Genomic DNA, 22,834 nt, shown 5'->3' with positions numbered 1-22,834 from the left:
GCCTAAGGTATGAAGCCAACATAACATCGTGTTTAGCATAGATTTACGAGTCCGTACAGGTGTTTAAACTGTAGCTTTGCAATCGAGCAGTTAAGGGGTTGGTTGGCTTGAAGGTTTCCTGTACCTATTCTATTGGGACTTTCTTTCACTGAAAGATGAGTGAGGTTCTTGAGCAACATAGAAGCTCATTTTATCCTGGAAAATCTATGTTTCCTATGGAATTAGTGAAAAACTGTATTTCAATATCCTCAGCATATTATGAGAAATCGTCCAGTGGCAAGTCACTTAGCTTCGCAGCAATCCTTCGAATAACACCGTTAAAGATTAAACTTTAAGAGTCAAAGTGTTGCCTTGAGTCTAAAGATATTATTACATCGAGTCCCGTAGAAAATATGAAAATAATACTTTCTGGACTTGTATGTTAGAGCTGTTGGAAAATTGAGGAACAAAAATAAAAGGTAGCAACTTACCATACCCACAACGTACCAACATACTCGAGTACCATATTTGCCCATGGTTGAAGCTTGGACTTTCAGCTTTCTTATAATGAGGTGTTGGCTATCGCATGCTCTCGTTTACAAACATAATTTTAATTAAAAAAAATGCGATTTTATGGACATGTGCCTGTGGCATAGAGAAAGGATTTTTTTTATAAGTATCTGGAATTTTCCCTATCCGCGCCCTCTTTTCTCTAACTACGACCCGTGGTCTCAGACGAATGTGGTAATTCCTAGTACAACCTCTGGGTCAGATTATAAAAAAAAATACAACCGACTTCAAAACCTAAAAACGTAGCCACTAAATTAAAAAGCGACAAATAACATTATAATATTGTTATGTTCTACCTGCTGATCAGTATAAAGGCGGTGCTAAGGTGGTGTTGTATTAATTTAACTTTTTCTGACAGGATCACATGAAACAGCACTGTCTGAAAAAAAAATTATTATGATATTCTTGCGTAAGCTTGAATTAATTAATTAATACATCACCGGCTTAGCACCGCCTTCATACTGATCAGCAGGTAGAACATAATAATATTATTTTTCCATTTTTAGTGCTTCGTCTTCATCACCAGACTCTCAATGACAGTCACAGCTTATCTAGGTGAAAAGTTCTCATCAATACAAATTAATCAAGCCAAAACGCAAGGTACTGTAAACCGTTAAGGAGTTCCCTTCGTCTTCATCACCAGACCCCTAATGATAGTCACAACAAATTTATAGTTACATATAAATGAATCAAATCCAAACACAAGAGAACTGCTGTAAATGGTTGAAGAGTTCCTTCGTCTGTGTTTTGGCTCCATCATCAGGCCGATTCCAGACCTTCATTCAATAGTAGTGCCTTAAAATACTTAATTAAAAAGTTAACAAATATACTAATTTAGTCCTATATTTCTTAAAAGTTCCTCTGTTTCTTCAAGATCCCATCATCAGATCCTAACATAATAACTATGGGAATACATGGGGAGTATACTACCCTTTTAAACAAAAAGATAATTTTTCAAATCAGTTCAGGCGTCTTCGAGTAATCCGTGTAGGTAAATACATAAAAAAACATACCAATCAAATTGAGAAACTCCTCCTTTTTGAAGTCGGTCAAAAATAAACACATTGCTCTGTGGCAATGCTCTGTCACAAAACAAAACGTCAAATATGTATTTTTTATCTTCATTTGACGTTTGTGATCTTTATCTTTAATCTGTGTTGACTGTTGATTTTTTTTCAACTGTTGAATGTTGAATTTATCAAATAAAAATAATATTGTAATGTACACATTATACATTTTAAATTGTTTTAAGGATTTATCTTATCAGTATTATCTATTAAATTAAATATTGTAGGCTAGTACTGCAAAACTCAAAGTCTGTATATACGTAAATGTCATTTAGACTTGTTTTAGGTACATTATATATTTGAAGATCAAAGTTCTATACCGGTTTTTACGTATTTACAAGTGAGCGGTAGGTGATAATAATATAGTGCATAAATTACCCTTGTCTTGCCGAATTCCTTTCACTTTTATTATCCATTCTCTTCAGTCGTGTTATCAAAATACTGTCCTAAAGTGAAGTTGTTTCCATGTCTAACAATAGCAGAGTCACAGTACAAAAGTCCAAACTACAATACGAAGTAAGTTTCGTTCACTACTAATATTATTGTACAAATGAAATCGTACGAAATATCATAATTTACCATATGCTACGCCTTTTTAACCTTTTAGTCTTACACAACTTATCTACAGTCTACCTATTCTAATGATGCACCGATTTTAAAATATGTTATGTTTATTTTTACATTGTCTAGTTTAAATCTTTATCCAGTTAATAAAAATGTAATTTTTCAGGATCAAAAAATGCTAAGAGGGTTAAGAATAGTAAGTATATTGTATTTGTCACTTTCATTAGCTTTGCTTTGTGATGGAAATCTTTTCTTGTTCTGAAGATTTGTAAAAAATAAAACTACAATATTTTTTGTTATTTGAACAATACACATTTCATAGATATTCCTATTATATTTCATAACACAAATAACTGTACTTATACATGTGATTTTTATTGCAGTGTGGGTTGAGAGGGCTTATGCTAGAACCCTATACTAGCTCTGTCCAAGTTTTTGCTAATTATGCATCTACACAGCCCTCCACTAACATACAAAAACTGCCCAGACTACCTGTGCCTAAGCTAAACGACACACTTAGCAAGTGGCTCAAGACTGTTAAACCATTCTTAAATGATGAAGAATATGCTGCAACTACTTCTCTTGTTAAAGAGTTTGAAGGTGGAGTGGGGCAAAAATTGCAGGTAAAGATATGTTTTTAATAACAATTAAAATATTCTTAATTCATACTTATATTATAAATGTGTATTATCCCATATTTCCATGCAAATGGGAACTATGAGGTGACCAGTAGTAACTAATAAGGAAAATGATGTAAGGAAAATACACATGTATCTGCATTATTTATTGCCCTCAAATGTAAGGAAGGTCAATTGTAAATACTAATGTTATAAAGTAATACATCAACAAATATACTCTGGGAAAATGAGACTCAAAACTTAGCACTCCAAGGATTCATTGTGATGGGTCCATCATGTGACAGAGAAAAAAATGCATAACACAAATGGTAGGGTTCAGGAGCTCTCATATGACATTTCAAGATTCCTCTCTACTTATTTCATTCTCCCTGCCACTCCCAGGGCCTGCTCTCCAGGAACTTAACAGGCCATACCCATTCTTATATAGAACTTGATGCAGTTCTAGTGAGGCCAAGTTCTTTAAGCAGGTTAAGAAAACATATACAGTACAAACCATGAAAAGAAAATTGAATTGAAGTGTCTACACTTTGTTTTTAATGGTCATTCCATTTCCTGTTTTAAAAAGGTAATTAATTACCTGCAATACATGTTAAACAACATTTTTACTAAATGTTGCTAATTGTTTATATGGTATCTGATTAAGAAAAATTATGCTTCTAGGCTTTACTGGAGAAAAGAGCTGGCAAGCATGAGAACTGGCTGGAAGACTGGTGGCTCAACACTGCCTATTTGGAATACAGAGACCCTGTCGTAGTATTCTCAAGCCCTGGTCTTGTTTTTCCGTTCCGGAAATTTAATAGTCAAGAAGACCAACTCAGATATGCTGCTAAAACCATAATTGCAGCATTAGACTATAAAGCTTTAATAGACAAGTAAGTTTGACTTTAAATATCTCTACAAAAAATAAAAAATATACAACATTTGAACAAGTCTCAGATGCTAACTATCTAATTTGCACAGACACAAATCTATTCTATCTGGATACTCCATTTCCATTACTAATTAAACTTAAATTAAATTGATCAGTCCAACACATTCTGTTGTTGTTTATTAATTAATTAATATTGTTAAACTGTTTTCACTGTTTTTTTTTTCTTCTCATATTATGATATATTAATAATACTTATAGTTTCTTATTAATACATAGTTATTTTTTTTAGTGACAAGATTCCTGTTGAAATGATGGGAAAAAGTCCACTGGATATGGCTCAGTACAAGAAGATATTTGGAACCTGTCGTATTCCATATGAAAAAAGAGATAAACTATCGTTCAATGATACAAAACATATTACAGTCATACATAATAACCATGTAAGATATATTTATTTTATATCTAAATCAAGTTAAAATTTGTGAATATCCTTTTACGCTGGCAATATTCTGACAAATACCTGATCTGTGTAGGGTTGTAGGCTAGCAATCAATAGCCTATAAATATTTAAAATAATTACATTAAATTCCTAGATACTCTTATTTTATACTAGAATACTTACTTCTTTTATAGCTATAAAGATGAAATATCAATATGGAGATATGTAATCACTTATAGCAACATGATAAAGTCATCCTTCATAATCATGCTGTTTTTATCAACAAATTATAATATAAATCTATACAATATTTTGGTATCTATTTAATTGAAATCATACCAAGATGATTTATGGCTCTTTTACTAACTTATTCATATTTTTATTTTCAAGACACATTGCATGTCAGAAAATTTCTCATTGTTATAGATTTTCCATGTTGATCTCTGGGGCAGTGATGGAAAAAGGTTAAATGTTGATCAAATTGTCCAAGCCTTGAAAAAAGTAGTAGACTTATCAAAAACACCAAGCAGCGAGCCCATCGGCATACTTACTTCGGAAAACAGGGATGCATGGGCAAAGGCTTATCAGCTTTTATCTAAAGGTTTGGTTATTATATCATTACACAAAAGATATGTTATCTTTAAATATGCACTAACAGTCAGGTCTTAAGTTTATTTTTGTATGGATTTGGTTATTATAGAAGTATGCGAAATGTCACAAAAACAAATGTGTTTTATGCCTGAAGTACATATAAAGGACAGAGTAGTGGCAAAATTATATAGGGCTCTCAATGATATTTCTTTTGTCAAAAATTTTGAACTTTGCAAATTATTATTAACAAAACAACTGAGAAAAGAATTTAAAAGATCTAAGATTTCTAAGAGTAGTTTTGTATGATTAATTAATTCAAAATCATCAATAATGGACACATGGACATGTGAACTAGTCCATAGTAACGACCATCGCTCTCAGTGTACTACAGTGACATATAAATACGAAAGCTAGCATTCCTGCATTAATCGAATTTGTAGCCAATTTCATTCTCTGCATCAAAATAATCTAAACCTGGCCTGTCTAAATAAATAAATAAACATAATACTCGTAATCGTGAGTACTCGTGAGTGCCGTGATAGCCCAGTGGATATGATCTCTGCCTCAGATTTTCTTAATTCTTAATTCTGTGCGTGTCTACCAATCCACATTTGGCCAGCGTGGTGGACTATTGGCCTAAACCCTATCATATTGAGAGGAAACTCGAGCTCCGCAGTGAGGCGAATATGAGTTGATAATGATAATTATTCGTAATGATATGAATTATAATTTTCAGACAAAGTGAACCGAGATTCATTAGCCGATGTGGAGAGTAGCTTGGCTGTGCTGTGCCTGGACAGCGCGGCGGGCCTGTGGCAGTGCGCGGACGACAACGCGCGGCGCAACGTGGCGGCCGCGCAGACCATACACGGCGGCGGCGCGCCCGCCAACGGCGCCAACCGCTGGTTCGATAAAACGATACAGGTGCGTCACTACCTCAGTACAGTAGCCTGGCTGTGCTGTGCCTGGACAGCGCGGCGGGCCTGTGGCAGTGCGCGGACGACAACGCGCGGCGCAACGTGGCGGCCGCGCAGACCATACACGGCGGCGGCGCGCCCGCCAACGGCGCCAACCGCTGGTTCGATAAAACGATACAGGTGCGTCACTACCTCAGTACAGTAGCCTGGCTGTGCTGTGCCTGGACAGCGCGGCGGGCCTGTGGCAGTGCGCGGACGACAACGCGCGGCGCAACGTGGCGGCCGCGCAGACCATACACGGCGGCGGCGCGCCCGCCAACGGCGCCAACCGCTGGTTCGATAAAACGATACAGGTGCGTCACTACCTCAGTACAGTAGCCTGGCTGTGCTGTGCCTGGACAGCGCGGCGGGCCTGTGGCAGTGCGCGGACGACAACGCGCGGCGCAACGTGGCGGCCGCGCAGACCATACACGGCGGCGGCGCGCCCGCCAACGGCGCCAACCGCTGGTTCGATAAAACGATACAGGTGCGTCACTACCTCAGTACAGTAGCCTGGCTGTGCTGTGCCTGGACAGCGCGGCGGGCCTGTGGCAGTGCGCGGACGACAACGCGCGGCGCAACGTGGCGGCCGCGCAGACCATACACGGCGGCGGCGCGCCCGCCAACGGCGCCAACCGCTGGTTCGATAAAACGATACAGGTGCGTTACTACAGATTTCATACGTATTACAAACGACATTTTCTACTATAAACAGGAAATCACCGTAAAAAGCCGAATTTAGCTACTCTACTGAGCACACGTGCACAATTTTGTGTTTAATTACATTATACTATCTATACTAACATTATAAAGCTGGAAAGTTTGTTTGTTTGTTTATGATTGAACGCGCTAATTTCAGGAACTACTGGTCCGATTTGAAAAATTCTTTCAGTGTTAGATAGCCCATTTATCGAGGAAGGCTATAGGCTATATATTATCTCCGCATTCTTACGGGAACGGGAACCACGCGGGTGAAACCGCGCGGCGTCAGCTAGTTTATGTATATACAGTTTTTAAAGTTCCTAAACACAAAGGAATGTAAAGAAAGTGGGCAAAATACCAAAAATCAAATAAATACCAAATAATAAAACATTTAACGCTGTGTACTAACTTGACTTGCTGTCCATCATATTCAAAATCGCAATAGGTATATTTAAAACTGTTCCTCTAATCCGCGAATGTGGAAATTTCATCATCATAAACCCATATTCGGCTCACTGCTGAGCTGGAGTCTCTCAGAATGAGAGGGGTTAGGCCAATAGTCCACCACGCTGGCCCAATGCGGATTGGCAGACTTCACACACGCAGATAATTAAGAAAATTCTCTGGTATGCAGATTTCCTCACAATGTTTATCCTTCACCGTTTTGAGACACGTGATATTTAATTTCTTAAAATGTGCACAACTGAAAAGTTGGAGGTGCATGCTCCGGACCGGATTCAACTCACACCGTCCGGAATCGGAGGCAGGGTTCATATCCACTGGGCTATCACGGCTGTGAAAAACGTGATAGCCCAGTGGATTTATTTCTGCGATCATACAATAGAACAGTCAATTGAAATTGCACTCAAGCCACTTGAAGCCCCAGGAAGTGATCTATAATGGGCAAATTGTTTCAGTTCATCGTCGGAGCGGACGGCGTCACCGGACTCACGTATGAACATTCCCCGGCCGAAGGACAACCAATAGCTGTTCTTACTGATTTCATTATAAAATATATGTAAGCATTTATTTTGCTCATAATTATGTGGGTTCAGAAATAGCACAGCAGGCTCCCCACCATTTAATCCTCGTAGTTCCTGTGGGAGGAGTGCGGAGTATAGATGATGAATTTATAGATGATTTATTTAGTTGGTTGTGTGATTGTTGAAGACTTGCTGTGCGTGTCTTCCGTCAAGGAGTTAAGTGAAACGAATCGAGAACTTGAATACGTTTATTGATTGTTAATAAAAGGAAATAAGAATACAAATATGAGCTAAGCGGAAATGAGATTTAGAACCGACCGTCTATGTTGGGTTACCACGAGAGACTGCCTCGTGGGAGCGTTGCGGTGCTCGTCGAGTAATAATTGCCTCGTCGGCGTGTACGTCGTAATAAGGCTACGTACACACCAGCCGCTACACGGAGAAAATATAACCTATGATATTCGGTGAAGATGTAGATTACTAATTGGTGACAGAATTATGATAATCGGTTGAGTAGTTTTTGAGTTATATAGTAACAAACATACATAAAAACAAATCCTCTTTCTTTATAGTACGAGTATATGTAAAGTACTGACATCAAATATTATGTTGCTCTGTTTGCAGGGGAAGGTTTACCATTTACCATCAAATAGATTATCTGGTTGGTCTGCCAATGCTTTAAAATCTATGGGGGTAAATCCGCTATGATGCTATCATTGTAGTACTTCATGAAGGCAATGCCTACCCAAAGGACTACAATACAAACATGTAATGGAGATAGAATTTTCCATTTTTGCCTAGTGCCTACCCTAGTTGAAAACCTTGTGCAGCCGTTAGGTATCTAATAAAACAATTGAGTTTTTAAACAATTGCAGTGAACAAGACAAAACCGGCGATACGCCGTCGTCAGGGCCGAAGGAGCCTGCGCGCCTGCAGTTCAATGTGGACAGCGAAGTTGCTGCTATGATCAATACAGCGAAGCAGAGCTTGGACAAGTATGTGAATATTATCTGTAATGCTCAAATCTCAAAAATAAATAAAATAAAAATTTTGACGGACCCGTGGCTCAGTGGTATGCACGGTGGATTTCCAAGACAGAGGTCCTGAGTTCGATCCTCGGCTGGGCCGATTGTGGTTTTTTTAATTGGTCCAGGTCTAGCTGGTGAGAGGCTTCGGCCATGGTTGGCTACCACTCTACCTTCAAAGATGTACCGCCAAGCGATTTAGCGTCCCGATACGATGTCGTGTAGAAATCGAAAGGGGTATGGATTTTCATCCACCTCCTAACAAGTTAGCCCGCTTCCATATTAGTTCACTTACCATCAGGTGATATTGTAGTTAAGTGCTAACTTCTAAAGAATTAAAAAAATGACAATATGTTTGAACTAGCAGAAGTTTACTTTGTTCGCGTCAAAAGTTTTCAAATTTTTATCCCCTGTGTCACATAGGTATTGAATTGATATGAGAAACCTCCTCCTTTTTAATAGTCGGTTAAAAATACGTTAATAAAAAATAAAAATCGTTCTACTAGATTGAAATATTTTTTCATATTTTTTTGAGATGTGATTACATAAAATTCAAGTTTTTAAATATATTTTTGACAATACGTCTGTCGGCCATGATGGTCTATATTTCAACTGTTTCATGACGTCACTATAATAAATATCTTACAAACGGAGCGTTTGAAAAAAATGTTAGATAACAACAATTAGTTTGACGTTTAGTACATAAAGTAACATTGTGACGTCACAAAATGGACGACAGCGTTTTTAACATTTGGAAAAATACATGATTTTTAAATTAAGTTTGGTAAGAAATCCTTAACTTTTATTATTTATAACGAAATATTTCAGACCCTTATTCCATGTACTATGCGAAATTAATATTGTTTGTATTCAATTTGATTTGAGTCAAATACCCTAATTATAATCGCATCTTAATAATACGATGTTTGTTTCAGATTAGTCGCCAATTTAGATCTCAATTGCTTCAAGTTTGACAAATATGGTAAAAATTTTATCAAGTCACACAAGATGAGCCCCGACAGTTATTTGCAAATGGCTATGCAGTACGCATTTTATAGGTAAATTTACGAACATATATGTTAAGTTCAGTTAAGTTCAATATAGACAAATGGTACACAAAGTTGGTTGGTTCAGTCTCACAGAAGTGCATTAACTATGGTTGTAGTGTAAGAGCCCGTGAACCCCAGACCTTAGTCATTTTATAAAAGCTAAAAGTTTGTCAGCTCAGGCTTCTACCATTGGTAAGTACAGTAGCCAATTATGGAGTTTGAACCATAGTGGCTTTGAAAGTTAGCAGATTTTAAGGATGCAGATCCTCAAGCATATAAGTATAAAGTTAATTTTTATATTTTCATCTACTTATTATGAGAAATTATATCCGCATTCGGTTGACACCTAGCTTCATGGCAACCCTTCGCTAGAAATCCTTAATGTTGTATCTTAAATGGTGTTTTCGAAAGGTTGACGCAAAGCTAATTTACTGGCGACTGGGGATGTAATATCTCATATTATGATGATGAAAATACACAAAAACTACTGAAGATCTGGATCCTTGAAACATGCTAATTAAACTATTTCGTCCATATCTTGTAGATAAAACTTTTACTATTTAATTAAGTGCACTGGAAATATGCAGATAAGTACTAGGACTCACAATCTGCAAAATGGAATGTATAGATATGGCAAAGCGATTTTGTATAATTAACTTTGGAAAAAATAACTTTTAGATCTTTTGGGATCATTCTGGATAATCACGAATGTAACTGAGAATCGAAATATGAGTGTGAATTGTATCTAATTTGGTCATATCGTCTCCTAAAAATTTATTTAAAGGAAGCTTATTGTAAAAAGACCGCTTTACGCATCTTGACGCCACTGCATCATAGACGACTTTGGTGCCTATAGTACATATATAGTCAGAGTATGTCGTTTGTTTGTTGCTCAGACCAACTATTGTATAGGACCTGCCTCGCTAGGCGTTACTTTTCTGTCAAAGTATATTATAAAAGCTGTCTCTATAGAATCGATGTTTCATAGTTGTAATCGTGTTCGTCGGTTAAAGAGCTCCGTAAAAATACCTTTTTGTGTAGTTGAATAGTGTAAAAAACGGACAAAAACTTCTAGTTTAATATAGGATATATACCAAATCTAAGCTCGTTTTCCTCAGAAAATGACAGACAACTTTGTTTGTGACTATGAGTGGGATACAGGTCCTTCTATAATTGGTCTGAGGTTTGTTGTAACCGACGAAGTTCAAGAAGTTAGTGTAACTGCAGCTTGCACAAGACGCCGGGCGCGCACTACGAGTCGGCCGCCACGCGCATGTACACCGGCGGGCGCACGGAGACCATCCGCTCGTGCTCCGTGGAGTCCGTCGCCTTCGCGGCCGCCATGTTGGACGCGCGCGCCTCCGCGCACGACAAGCTGGCCGCCATGCGCGCCGCCATCAATGCGCACAAGGACTACACGGTGCAGGTAACGGCTTCCCCTCGCTGCAGACCAATAAGTCTTTAATCGAGTCAAACCACAAAAGTCTCAAATTCTATTCCACTAAGACTTTAAGTCTAAGTCCACGATTGGGCTTCTGTTACCAGCCAAATACACGCCTTATAAGGACAGCTATTGTCACTGTATGAGCTGCTGACTCTTGAGTCAGACCAGCTTCTTTTCAAATCTCGTATACAGCGTTCTATAAATTTATTATGTACTAATTTTTCATTATTCTAATAATGTTACTTTAAGCCAATTATTAAAGTTTCTAATAATGTCAAAGAGTGTCAAAATGTGGACCAAGTTAACATATACACAGCTTAAAAATACTGCAATAGACCGGAAGAGTTTTCTACACATGACCGCCAAACTTCAGCTGGAAGAAGGCACCTAATAATGATGATGAATAAACATTGCTTCGATCACTATTTTTGGTTATTCATTAACTCAGTTATATTTGCTCACTCTTTAAATTCACGCGTAACTAATGCTTATATTTGTTGTAGTTCATTGACCTTTTTTAAAAACTCATCAATAAGTTTACGTAATGTTTTAGGATTACCTAGTAATTTTTGCATTTATATTGTTGTTTCGTGTAGTATTGTGGTTTATGTGCTGTTCATGATAATTTATGATAAGAACCAAGTTACACCAAGAAGGTGCAATTGTATTTATTACGTTTTATGTGTGTCATTCAATATTGTAACATGTAATAAAAAATATGAGAGTCATATCATTTCTAATACTTATTATTTTTACAGGCATTGCAAGGTTTTGGTGTTGACAGACACTTGCTGGGATTGAAATTGACAGCGATCGAAAATGGTATCGAGCTGCCGAAATTATACTCCGACCCAGGATATGTGAGGAGTGCTCACATGAGAATATCTACAAGTCAGGTATTTATGTTAATATTTTACTTTAAATAGTTAAAGTATATGTATTTAGTATTTACTCAGTCTATAATGTATAAAGGTGGCCTCGCGGGCGGGATTTGTTTCTACTGCTATCGACAAATTACGATATAAAAATTATATTATTATTGAAATATTGGTATGGAAACCAAACAAACAGTGTGAGATGGGGCGACGCGACATCTAGCGAATATAAACTAGAATGCGGGGTACGCCAAAGAGGGTTGACCTCTCCTGACCTCTTTAGCCTGTACGTTAATGATCTGATTGAGGAGCTGAGAAGAGCTAAGGTGGGTTGTCATATCGGGTCGTCTTGCTTGAATAATTTTAGCTATGCAGATGATATGGTTCTTCTCAGTTCCTCAGTCAGTGGACTTCGTAAACTTGTTGCAATCTGCGAACGTTACGCCCTAGATCATGGCTTAATATATAACGTCAAAAAAAACAGTTACGATGGTGTTCCGGTCAGGCAGAGGTCCAGAGAGGATCCCTGGGGTGTTTCTGGAAGGAAACTTACTTGAAAGGGTTGAGCGGTTCAGATACCCCGGGTACGTCGTGACTGAGAACCTCAATGATAAGGACGATATTGAGAGGGAGCGACGTGCTCTGACTGTCAAATGCAACATGCTCGCACGTCGGTTTGAAAGGTGCAGCGAACAGGTCAAAGTGACATTGTTTAGAGCATACTGTCTATGCTTCTACTCATGTCAACTTTGGACCAAGTACACCAGACGCGCAATCAACAACATCAGGGTACAATACAATAATGCGGATCGTATTCTGATGAAGTTGCCGCGGTACTGCAGCGTGTCGGGCATGTTCGCAAAGGCCAGAGTACCCGATTTCTTTACGATCATTCGATCGCGAATCGCAAACTGGTATCGTTTGTGATCCTCGAACAATGAGATTCTCACCACGCTGGCTGAGTGTCTGGTGTGCTCAATCTACAAACATTGGCGCTCAGTGCACCAGAAGCCTAATAGGAAGTAACTGAGCATACAAGTATATTGGCTTCAATTATTGTAATTTAGCATGTACTATCTATTATTTTTATATTCTATTTGTATATTTTATACTGGGTGCTTTTTACCTTTAAATAAACAATTATTATTATTATATATTACGACATAAAAACCGAATAGCTGCCTGATTTTGGAAATCCCACTTATCTTTGTTTTAGTCATCAAAATCTTGGTAGAATCGATCCATTGGGTAGATTTTTTGCAAAAGGTACCTATTGGCAAACGCGTTTCATCATAGGCTGCACCATCGCTTACCATCAGGCGTGATTCAGACAAGCGTTTGCTTATATAATTTAAAATACAATGAATATTGTAAGGTGGCGTGCAAGTGCGACGGGTTCATGTGCTACGGGCCGCTGGTGGGCGACGGGTACGCCACGTGCTACAACCCGCGCGACGACGACGTCAACTTCGCCACGGCCGCCTTCGCCGCGCACCCCGACACCGCCGCCGCGCGCTACCGCGCCGCGCTCGAGCGCGCGCTCGCCGACATGCACGACGTGCTGCTGCACAGCGCGCGCTCCAAGCTGTGAGCGCTGCTGCGGCACGCAGCAGCACGGCGCGCGCTCCGAGCTGTGAGCGCTGCTGCTGCACGCAGCGGCACGGCGCGCGCTTCAAGCTTTTGATCGTTGCAGCAACAACACTCACACCTTTGACATAACATTCAACAACACAACAATGTATAACTTGGCAAGTTCGTTGAAGACACTCGCATGATATGCGGGCGACGGGGAGAAAGGACTGCGCGGGTATGAAGTCGTGTGAGCGGGGCATTGCTACCCCCCTCCCGGCCCGCGCGGGCGTGTTACGAACGAATTTGCCAAGCTATAGGCCTCGTTAATAGGAGTATCTACCTGGGACTATGAATGCTGCTGCTGCTGCACGCTGCAGCACGATGCGCGCTCCGAAATATCAGCCAACAAAGCCTTTATTGTATAGCAATTGCATTGTTACTCATTGATAACAATATAATGGTCGCTATATACGCCCACTATTTTCTGATCAATCTTGATTGTCAACCTTACTATGTAAGTGTAAAGTATTATGGATGATGTTTATGTAAATATGTAAATGTCATACAGAATTATTGATAAATATTCCTTCAATATTACAATCACGAGCAGACTGATATGTCAGGATTTATTAAACAAGTATATTATTTTTTATATTGTTACTCAGATTATAAATAAATGTTCCATGTTATAAAACGTTTTATATTATAATTAAGTTATTCAATTCCCGGAAGATGACTATTTATAACCGACTTCAAAAAAAGGAGGAGGTTCTCAGTTTGACGCTTTTGTTTTTTTTAATGATTGTTACCTTCCTCATTTCATAACTTCCTCATTCCTTAACCAATTTTAAAAATCTTTTTTTGTTTGAAATAGTGAAGTGAAGCACATAGGATGTTATTTATCGCTGTTTAGTTTACTTTTGTGACTTCAAAGTCACAAAAGTAAACTAAACAGCGATAATTTTTTTTTTCAAAAGATTTTATCCTTAGTATGTACTAGTAAATTGACAGCATTATGTATGTGTGTAAGGTAAAGTAACGCCACCATATTTGCATTAGTGATGCTTCTTCAGTTTTACACACCAATAGATACGCCTGTTTAACGATTGTCTGTGGACCTTACTACTAAAGCCAAGCCAACTGGTTTTCTGAAAGTAGAAATACTATTTATTATCTAGTAGTTTGTAGCTACCAGTGGCGAAGGATAGAATTTAGATGACGGTAAGCCATCCCAAAGAAAAGAAAATTCGTTTAGCGTGATACAAACTCCAGTCGCTCGTGTATCTAGATTTTTAAAGGTAACTCTGCGGGAATCGGCTTGCGTGAATTCTTCGCCTCTGGTAGCTACTAGGAAGCTATGGATCTATGCCTATTTAATAGATACCGCACGGTTGAATAAGTGTGCATGAAACATTTTTGTATTACTTACTCCTAATACCTATGCTTCTTTAGATCAACTACTAGACCATAGTCCTCAATTACCAAGACCCAAGTCTCGGATGCGTAGGTCGTCACTGGCACCATGTACTGTCCGAAGAACAAGCATAGGCGTATATTGGGGAAGGGGGGGTGGGGGTTCGTACCTCGCTACGCCCTTGCGTCAACATGAATCTATTGAAGTGTAGCATTGCAACGGATTCAGTGGCATAATCTAAGCGTAGCTCGTAGCGAATTCATCGGATGGGCTGGAGAAAAAAGGCCAAGTATTTCTTAATGTTAGATTACCTATACTTCTGAGTTCATAGACTAGAGCCCCTACGAGCCGTAGGCCCGTGGTCTACACTACATACGAATTTTAGAATTTACGATCGATACTGATCGAATGTTCAAGTCTTGATTCTAGGCATCATCATTATAGTCATATATAATCTTCATCTATATATATAAAAATGAATTGTTGGTTAGTCTCGCTAAAACTCGAGAACGGCAGAACGGATTTATCTTATCTTGGTCTTGAAATGTTCGTGGTATAGGGAAAAGGTTTAAAAGGTGAGAAGAATCGGAATAATTGCCGGTAAAAGTATGGTTTTACCGGGAAATAGAACGTTTGTATGGGAAATAGAAAAGGGTTGTTTTTATAAAACATTTTTCATTTCCTATACATACGTTTAAGAGTCAAGGGGTAGGGGTAGAGTACTGCAGGGTGGGGTTGGAATAGGCTAGGGGTAGGTGGGTGTAAGATAGGGATAGGGAAGTGCACATAAGTCAAAGCGAAGCTTCACATTTACTATCGATATAATAATAAAATGAAAATAGATAGATACTATCTAGAATATAAAAATGAATCTCCAAATGCGTTTGTAAGCGCATAACTCGACAACGCCTAGACCAATTTGGTAAATTTTTTTTTTAAATGTTCGTTGAAGTTCTAGGATGGTTTTTACGGCGAGAAAAGTTTAATGACTAAAAAAAAATTATACTCCCATACTAACGATTCGTAATAATTTGAATTTTAATATGTATAGGGTAGGAGTAAAGTATGGTAGGGGTAGGGTAGGGTAGACGTAGGAGTAGGGTAGGTAAGGGCATGGAAGAAGTGGACAAAAGTCATAGCGAAGCTTGACCGGGTCCGCAAGTTAATAATAAAAATAATTAATCTAATATTTTAATAAACAGAAAATAGTGTTACAAATTATATTACATACTTTCTTTTTAAATTTTTAAAATCTTAATTTCTTTTAACTTACACGTTTATATATATTTAAACACTAGTATATAATTATTACAACAAAATGTGTTTTAGCAAACCCCAATTTAAGTGTGGAATGTAGGTATAGTATGCTCCAATCTTCGAGCCTGCTCTAGACACGGGGCGTATGGCTGCAAACATATCCCAGCGAGGTCATAATAGCTGCGCAATTCGGCGTAGGTACGTCAGAACAGACTCGAAGTTTGGCGCATACTATAAATGAGATTATAGTGCACCCTTTAAAAAAACAATTGCATATAAACAATAATGAATAAAATAGCAAACGGACATATCTATTATTATGTACAATTATTGACAATCATTGCAACAAGATGTTCAAATGTGTCCAACCAGTGTCAAAATTACTTCATCCACCAATAATAATAAATATGATAAGTCAAGTACGTTATAAGAAAAAGGTGAATTTATATTTGTCTGACGTGTCGTGTCGTAACGCATCAGAACAGAATCGGTATCATGCATTTTGTATGCGGTACATAAGAAGCCATCACGACATGTCACAAAATCTAAGTGTAAACGTTGCCGTGTAAAATATATAATTCTGTTCTGATGCGTCACGACACGATACGTCAGACAAATATAAATCCGGCTTTAGTGAAACATGGTCACATCAAACTGAGAAAAGAAACGTATTATTTGCAATTAAATATTTGTCACTTTTCCAAACTCAACAATGAAATATTTGTCAGTTTTCCGAATTCAAAATATGTTTATTGTAGACCCAGTTAACGAACCTCAGACCAAATTACAAACGCATTTGAAACGTCATGTTTAGACTACCGCCGGTTTGCAAAGCACCTCTACTGTGAAGAGCCGGCAAGAAAATCGACGCTAAACTTTTTTTGTTTCGACAAAATGTGAGGTTTTGTACCGTTTATAATACCGATCCAGTGGCAGACAACGCATCCTTGATATAATATCGTTGTCAGAACGGATTGATTGTAGGTATCTACATTTTAACTGTTCAGTGTTAGTCTTTACCAATGATAATTTACTACTACAGGTTATATCCTTACAAAATCACCGCAAAAAGTGATCCGAATAATAGGCTACAACACTGAGCGCGCACATGCACAATTTTGTCTTTAATTCCATAATACATTTAGTTTTTACTCTTCCTGAACACACAACTCGAAATTGTAGACGATATTTAGGTATTATTTGTTTAAATCTCTCTTTATTTAGACCGAAATCCCATTCCAACAAAACAGAACAGGAATATGCAAACGTCGAACTTGTCACAAATCAAAATAGATATGGGGAATAAAAATATTTCATTACAAGACTATTATATTGAGGATTTGATTATTTCTTTGTTTGTTACGATTTAACTCAAAAAGCACTCGACCGACTTTTTAAATTCTTTCAACATTAGAAAGCTACCTACCTAGCTTTCTAGCTACCTATAGTCTTCACCGAGTAACATTTTAACAGCTACATTTTATTCTTTTATGCTTTCAGAAACGGTAACTAAGCAGGCGAAACCGCGAGGCGCGAAAAAAAAAAAGCTTCAATAAATGGGTCAAGAGAACACAAGTTTTGTGTTGTAACTACATATCCATCAATACCCAAAATTCAATTGTACCACTCCAAAGCCAAAGGCTATTTTTATGGTTCCTTTGCATCATTATTTATAAAAAAAATCAGTGATTTCATAATGGCATAACTGTTTACTCAAATGCTTGCAGTTATTTACATACTACGAACCAAAACACCGGTTACTTCTTCCCTCTTCCCATTCCCGCGAAATTTATGAAAAACTGAATTTCCATCTGAAAGTACCTAAATATTCAAGAAGTCGAAGGCGCGGACTAGTCTTGAATAATATACTGTCGTGGTATAAACAGTAATAGTTATGTTCTTGGCTAGCTGTTGCACTTTTGACTACTTTTTAACAACCGCTCCTACATACAAATTTGCAGCACAGGTTATTATTGATACCATATGATTGCAACAATGTATTTAATTTAGCATAGCTGCCAAAAAACTTATAAACAGCTTGATTTGGTTCAGCATTTGGAAAGCGCGGTGGTAAGCCCAATTTTTACCTAAAGCGGTTAGATTACGTATTTAACAACAAATCCTATACAAATTGACGTAAAAATATGAATTGATATAGAATTTAAAGAAATACTCTTCAAATTCTAAATCAGTTCATATTTTTGCGTAGTTTATTTCGATTAATAAATAGGCAATAATTAAGTCACACCAACAATATAAGACTGGATAACGTAAAGCAATAAAAATATACTATATTACATTTCAATCATATAGATATACAATATGTAAGAAAAACGCTTGTTTTCCTCTGCAGTTGCATTTCATAAATTTATACACATTATAATCTAATATTGGGGTAACTCTTCAATAATAATAATCAAATTGATAATTACTAGCTGTGCCTTACAATTAAATCCACGAAGATGCAAAAAGATGATATTTAGCCTATCTGCTATTTCAGAGTATGATTATCTCTATGCAAAATTTCATAAAATTTGATTTTTTGTTGAATATTGGTTGCAAGTTAGCACCACTGATCTGTTACCTTGTGGTAGGATTCAGTAACAAATATCCATACTTTCGTATTTATAACATATATTAGTATTAAATTATTTATAAAATGAAAATATTTTTTGCTATTTCTACTCATTTCCTGCAAATGAGGAAATAAGAAAGTGACAGCAGTGACTGTTGATAGCAGCGCCCGGCTTTTCTAAGATGCTTAGTTTACGTTTTTTACAAAAGAAAAGCAAAAATATCCATTGTAATAAAACAATGAAGATATGTATGCTCAGTTTTGTCGTTTTAACGTTTTGTCTATCATAATGTTGAATAAATGATATAAATATGAATATTCTGTACAACAAACATTAGTACCTTTCCTTACATATTGTATAATTTACTCGATTTTTTAAAAGAAACAAACAATTACATCAATTAAATGCTACTATAAAATATACATATACCATAATAGCTAGGAAAAGTGATAAACTCATTGATAATTTGATGGGTCACTTTCGCTAAGTATGTACGCTGATACACATAGGTCGCTTCGCTGTGATAGGTGCAGGGGAGCCGCAGCTGGCAGCTAGCAGGCGCAGGGGTCGCGCGCGGCGGGCGGCGCGGCCAGCGGGCGGCCCGGCGACGCGGGCTTGTGCTGCACGCCCGACTCCGCGGCGTTGAGGTCCAGGCGCCCATCTTGAATACTTTGATATATCTTTTTGGCAGTCTCTAAAAATGCCTCCTCAACATTCTGACCCCTGAAAGCACACAAAAATTAAGCAATCATTACGGTCCAAGATGCAGCATTCGAAATATATATTCTAAATAGAAATATAAATGATAAATAATGTTCACAGTGAGACATTGCAAATGGTTGACCAGTTAAATTGCCATATTTTTCATACAAAATCTAGGAAACTATGAACTAGATCAAAGGTACATATTTGACTTACGTTTTAGCACTAGCTTCAACAAACATCAGTCCATTCTCATCAGCAAACTGTTTTGCCTCCTCATAAGTAACATCCCTTTGACCATCCAAGTCTGATTTATTTCCGATAAGAAATATTACAGTACTGGGATTTGTCAGATTTCGTGTATCTGTGAGCCAACTACTTAGGTGGTTGTAAGTTGATCTGAAAATATTTGTGTTCTATTTTAATTATCTTCGTATGTCAAGCTGTTTTCGAGATTTTGTGATGAATGACCTTGTACATTATATTAGATTATTTCAATACATGTTTGGCCTATACCTTGGGTCTCAATATATTCTTGGTTAAGGAGTAAACATGACTAGTCGTGGTTGGACTACCCTACCCTTGTCATACCCAATACCCATATTTGTCAAGATCAATCTCACCTCCTAGTAATGTCATAAACCATCAGGGCTCCCGCAGCACCTCTGTAGTAAGAGCGTGTCACAGCCCTGAATCGTTCTTGTCCTGCTGTATCCCAAATTTGCAGTTTTATTTTTTGACCAGCAACTTCAATTATGCGAGTTCCAAATTCTACTCCAATGGTGTGTGGGCAGTCAGCCATAACTATGAAATAAATAATTGTAATTAAAAATATAATTCAATACAAAGTACAGACAGACAGTAAATTTACAGATGAAACAATTTTACAGAGATACAATCTAGTGATGGAAGTAAAGTTTGTTTAAATATGTATTTTAATTAATTTTAATCAAATGAAATAAATTATATACCTAAATTATATTCTGATTACTAAAAATATTGCTATCAAAATCTTGTCATCAGCTGTAGCCTTCATCAACTTGGGGTCCATTTATTAATAATAATAGTAATATATTAATTGATTAATAATAATAGTAAGTTGTAGGTAGGAATACTAATGCAAGAAAATTACATTTGCATATTTTCATATCAATTCACTTTTTAGATCTGAATACTCAGCAGAATTATTACGCATCAAACTCAAGTACATTCCTGTTTCCCTATCTATATAAATGTGTGGACATTTGGTGCACATAGATGATTCCAGACTTGCAAGCAGTTTTCAATTCAGAACTTGTACAAAAAAATGTGAGTCTGGTGATTAATACTTGCACTTCAAAAATGTTCTCAAACGCAACCTTACACCATGTAATACACTTTCAGATAATTGGGACCAGCTTGCATTGAGAAGGGTAAGTGGCATAAGTCTATAAGTGATAATTGAAGATCCTTTGAAGCAAAACATTAATTAAATAAAAGATCTAGGTAAAAAAATATTTATTTTTTATACTATAACTACAATATTAGTGGTCAGTTATTTTGCAAGTTGTGCAACCAGAGTTTTAAAACTAAGTTTGCCAGTCACATTAGGGGCACACACTAGTCATTAAAGCCACAGTGTCTTCATTGATGGATATGTCAATCAGGACATCAAGTTGTCACTATAGGTAATATATATATATCTTAATAACTTGGCTTTTTTTCTCACTGACTGATGGAGTTGCATAAAGTATTGGTCATAGAGATTTCATATTTTGTATCACATCACATCGCCAGTGTGTGTGGATAAGTGTATTGCCCCAGATTGGCTAGCCAACAAATTGTAAGGCATGTTTCCAGTGTGCTGTGCCAGCTGGAACAGTGGTTGTTCCAGGCAAGAATTTTTCCAGTTGATGTTGGCCAAACCATGTTGTTTCCACTGCTTCCTACTTCTTTCAGTAATATGTACAAAATTGGTGGTAAACTATTGTTTGAACAATGTTGGTAGTGCAATTTAAGGAAATATAGAATATGTATAGTAAATATTTATATTTTTACATATTGTATTGTATTGGAAATACAACTATAACCAATTATCCTTAGTATCGAATCTCTGGTTATTTACTAATATTGTTTAATTAAATTTAACTACTTACATTTTTTCTCTGTAAACTGATGTAGAAGACATGATTTGCCAACTCCCATGTCGCCAATGATGATATATTTGAAAATGTAAGAGTAATTATAAGGTCCCGACGTCATTGTGCTAGAAATAACGAAAATTATAAAACTTACAGCACTGAATTTGTTTGTGTGAACACATCTGATGGAGGATAGGTGCAATAATGGAATGAGGAAGTTATAGTAATGAATAGATTACCAATTTAATGAATGCTTCGCTTTTTAGTACTCGAAAAGTTTTAGAATAAAACTATTACCCACCTACGAGTTCAATTTCTTTAGCTATCTATACAATACAATACAATGGATGGTATGAAACAAGGGCCTGACGTCTCTGCTCTGCTCCACAGTCCACACTCTGCTGTATGATTACTAATACTTAATGACGTATCTATCAGTTTTACAAATTAATTTTCACAGTTTCCACTTCACTATTATCAAAACTAAATTGATCAGACCATCAGTATCTAATAAATCAACCTTCTAGTACTATTAAACACTTCGAAGAAATTATCAATATAAAAATCGAATCAGAAACAGAAATATGATTATCACAGACACAGAGTACAGACGACAAAATATGAAGAACAAAGATTACAGTGTATTATTGGAAATAGATAGGCTACTCTAATTTTTTTCGGAATGCCTGTGATAGCGCCATCTAGTAACTAGCCACGGTATTTTTAGTACAGTATCCATTGTTATAAAAATAATAATGCATATTTTTTGTAAAGGAGAGAGATTTTTGATTTTGTAATAGTTGAAGAAACCAATAGAGAAAAACAAAAAAAAAAGACAAAAAGTTTTCTATTGATACCCCCGGGCTCGAACTCAGGATTATTAAATCGTACCTTTGTTATAGACCACTAGGCCAAATGACTACGTGGAACGTCGTTGAAATTAATGTACACTTACTGTCTTTCTTAAATAATCCCTTTGCTTTAGAAATACAAACACATTCTTCCTATTACGCGTCATAATTAAAAGAAAAAATTATTATTTTTTTCGCTTTTTTTCCGTGCTTATACGGTTTCATTCTCTAAAAACATTTTATTTCATACACACCTTAAGTCATTGAATTTACTATCCTGGAATCTTAAATCTAGAATGTAGATGGCGCTGCTTCATAAAGATTTCACGTTCTTCTAAGTTCCCATGGCATGATGAAGAAGACGATTAATAAACAAAGACACAAGAGTAGAGTAGATAGATCAATGACGAAAGAGTGAGAAGGAACGGACCTAAGTCGTCTATATAATTTTTAGTTATACTGTAATTAACCTTACGAGTAAAAATATGTTTATCTCATTCTCACCTACGTTGTTTTTAAAATGCTTTATAGGATAACATAATGTCGAACAGTTCTATGTATCTTTCAAAATCATTCGTATTATTACAAA

General features: G+C 36.9%; 2 protein-coding genes across 2 annotated transcripts; one reads left to right on the top strand and one right to left on the bottom strand.

Annotated features, from left to right (window-relative positions):
* The first annotated feature begins 1,757 nt into the window (after window positions 1-1,757).
* Window positions 1,758-14,106, top strand: LOC112058561 (carnitine O-acetyltransferase-like). The gene is made up of 13 exons (XM_052890576.1): window positions 1,758-2,132; window positions 2,347-2,376; window positions 2,564-2,803; window positions 3,479-3,690; window positions 3,979-4,129; window positions 4,555-4,729; window positions 5,456-5,643; window positions 7,295-7,395; window positions 8,236-8,355; window positions 9,321-9,443; window positions 10,662-10,860; window positions 11,637-11,774; window positions 13,129-14,106. The coding sequence occupies exons 1-13, from the start codon at window positions 2,082-2,084 to the stop codon at window positions 13,342-13,344; spliced, it is 1,944 nt and encodes a 647-aa protein (XP_052746536.1). The 5' UTR covers window positions 1,758-2,081; the 3' UTR covers window positions 13,345-14,106.
* Window positions 14,107-15,916: 1,810 nt separating this feature from the next.
* LOC112058562 (ras-related protein Rab-14) lies at window positions 15,917-22,004 on the bottom strand. The gene is made up of 5 exons (XM_024099468.2): window positions 21,696-22,004; window positions 21,410-21,519; window positions 19,898-20,078; window positions 19,491-19,673; window positions 15,917-19,295 (listed from the first exon to the last, which is right to left on the bottom strand). Exons 2-5 carry the CDS (start codon window positions 21,513-21,515, stop codon window positions 19,124-19,126), a joined length of 642 nt encoding a protein of 213 aa, XP_023955236.1. The 5' UTR covers window positions 21,516-21,519; window positions 21,696-22,004; the 3' UTR covers window positions 15,917-19,123.
* Window positions 22,005-22,834: the final 830 nt, after the last annotated feature.

Source organism: Bicyclus anynana, chromosome 3 (genome assembly GCF_947172395.1).
Source record: "Bicyclus anynana chromosome 3, ilBicAnyn1.1, whole genome shotgun sequence".
In the NCBI taxonomy this organism is placed as follows: Eukaryota; Metazoa; Arthropoda; class Insecta; order Lepidoptera; family Nymphalidae; genus Bicyclus; species Bicyclus anynana.
Note: the sequence above shows the minus strand (reverse complement) of the source record. Positions and strands in the feature narration are given on the sequence as shown.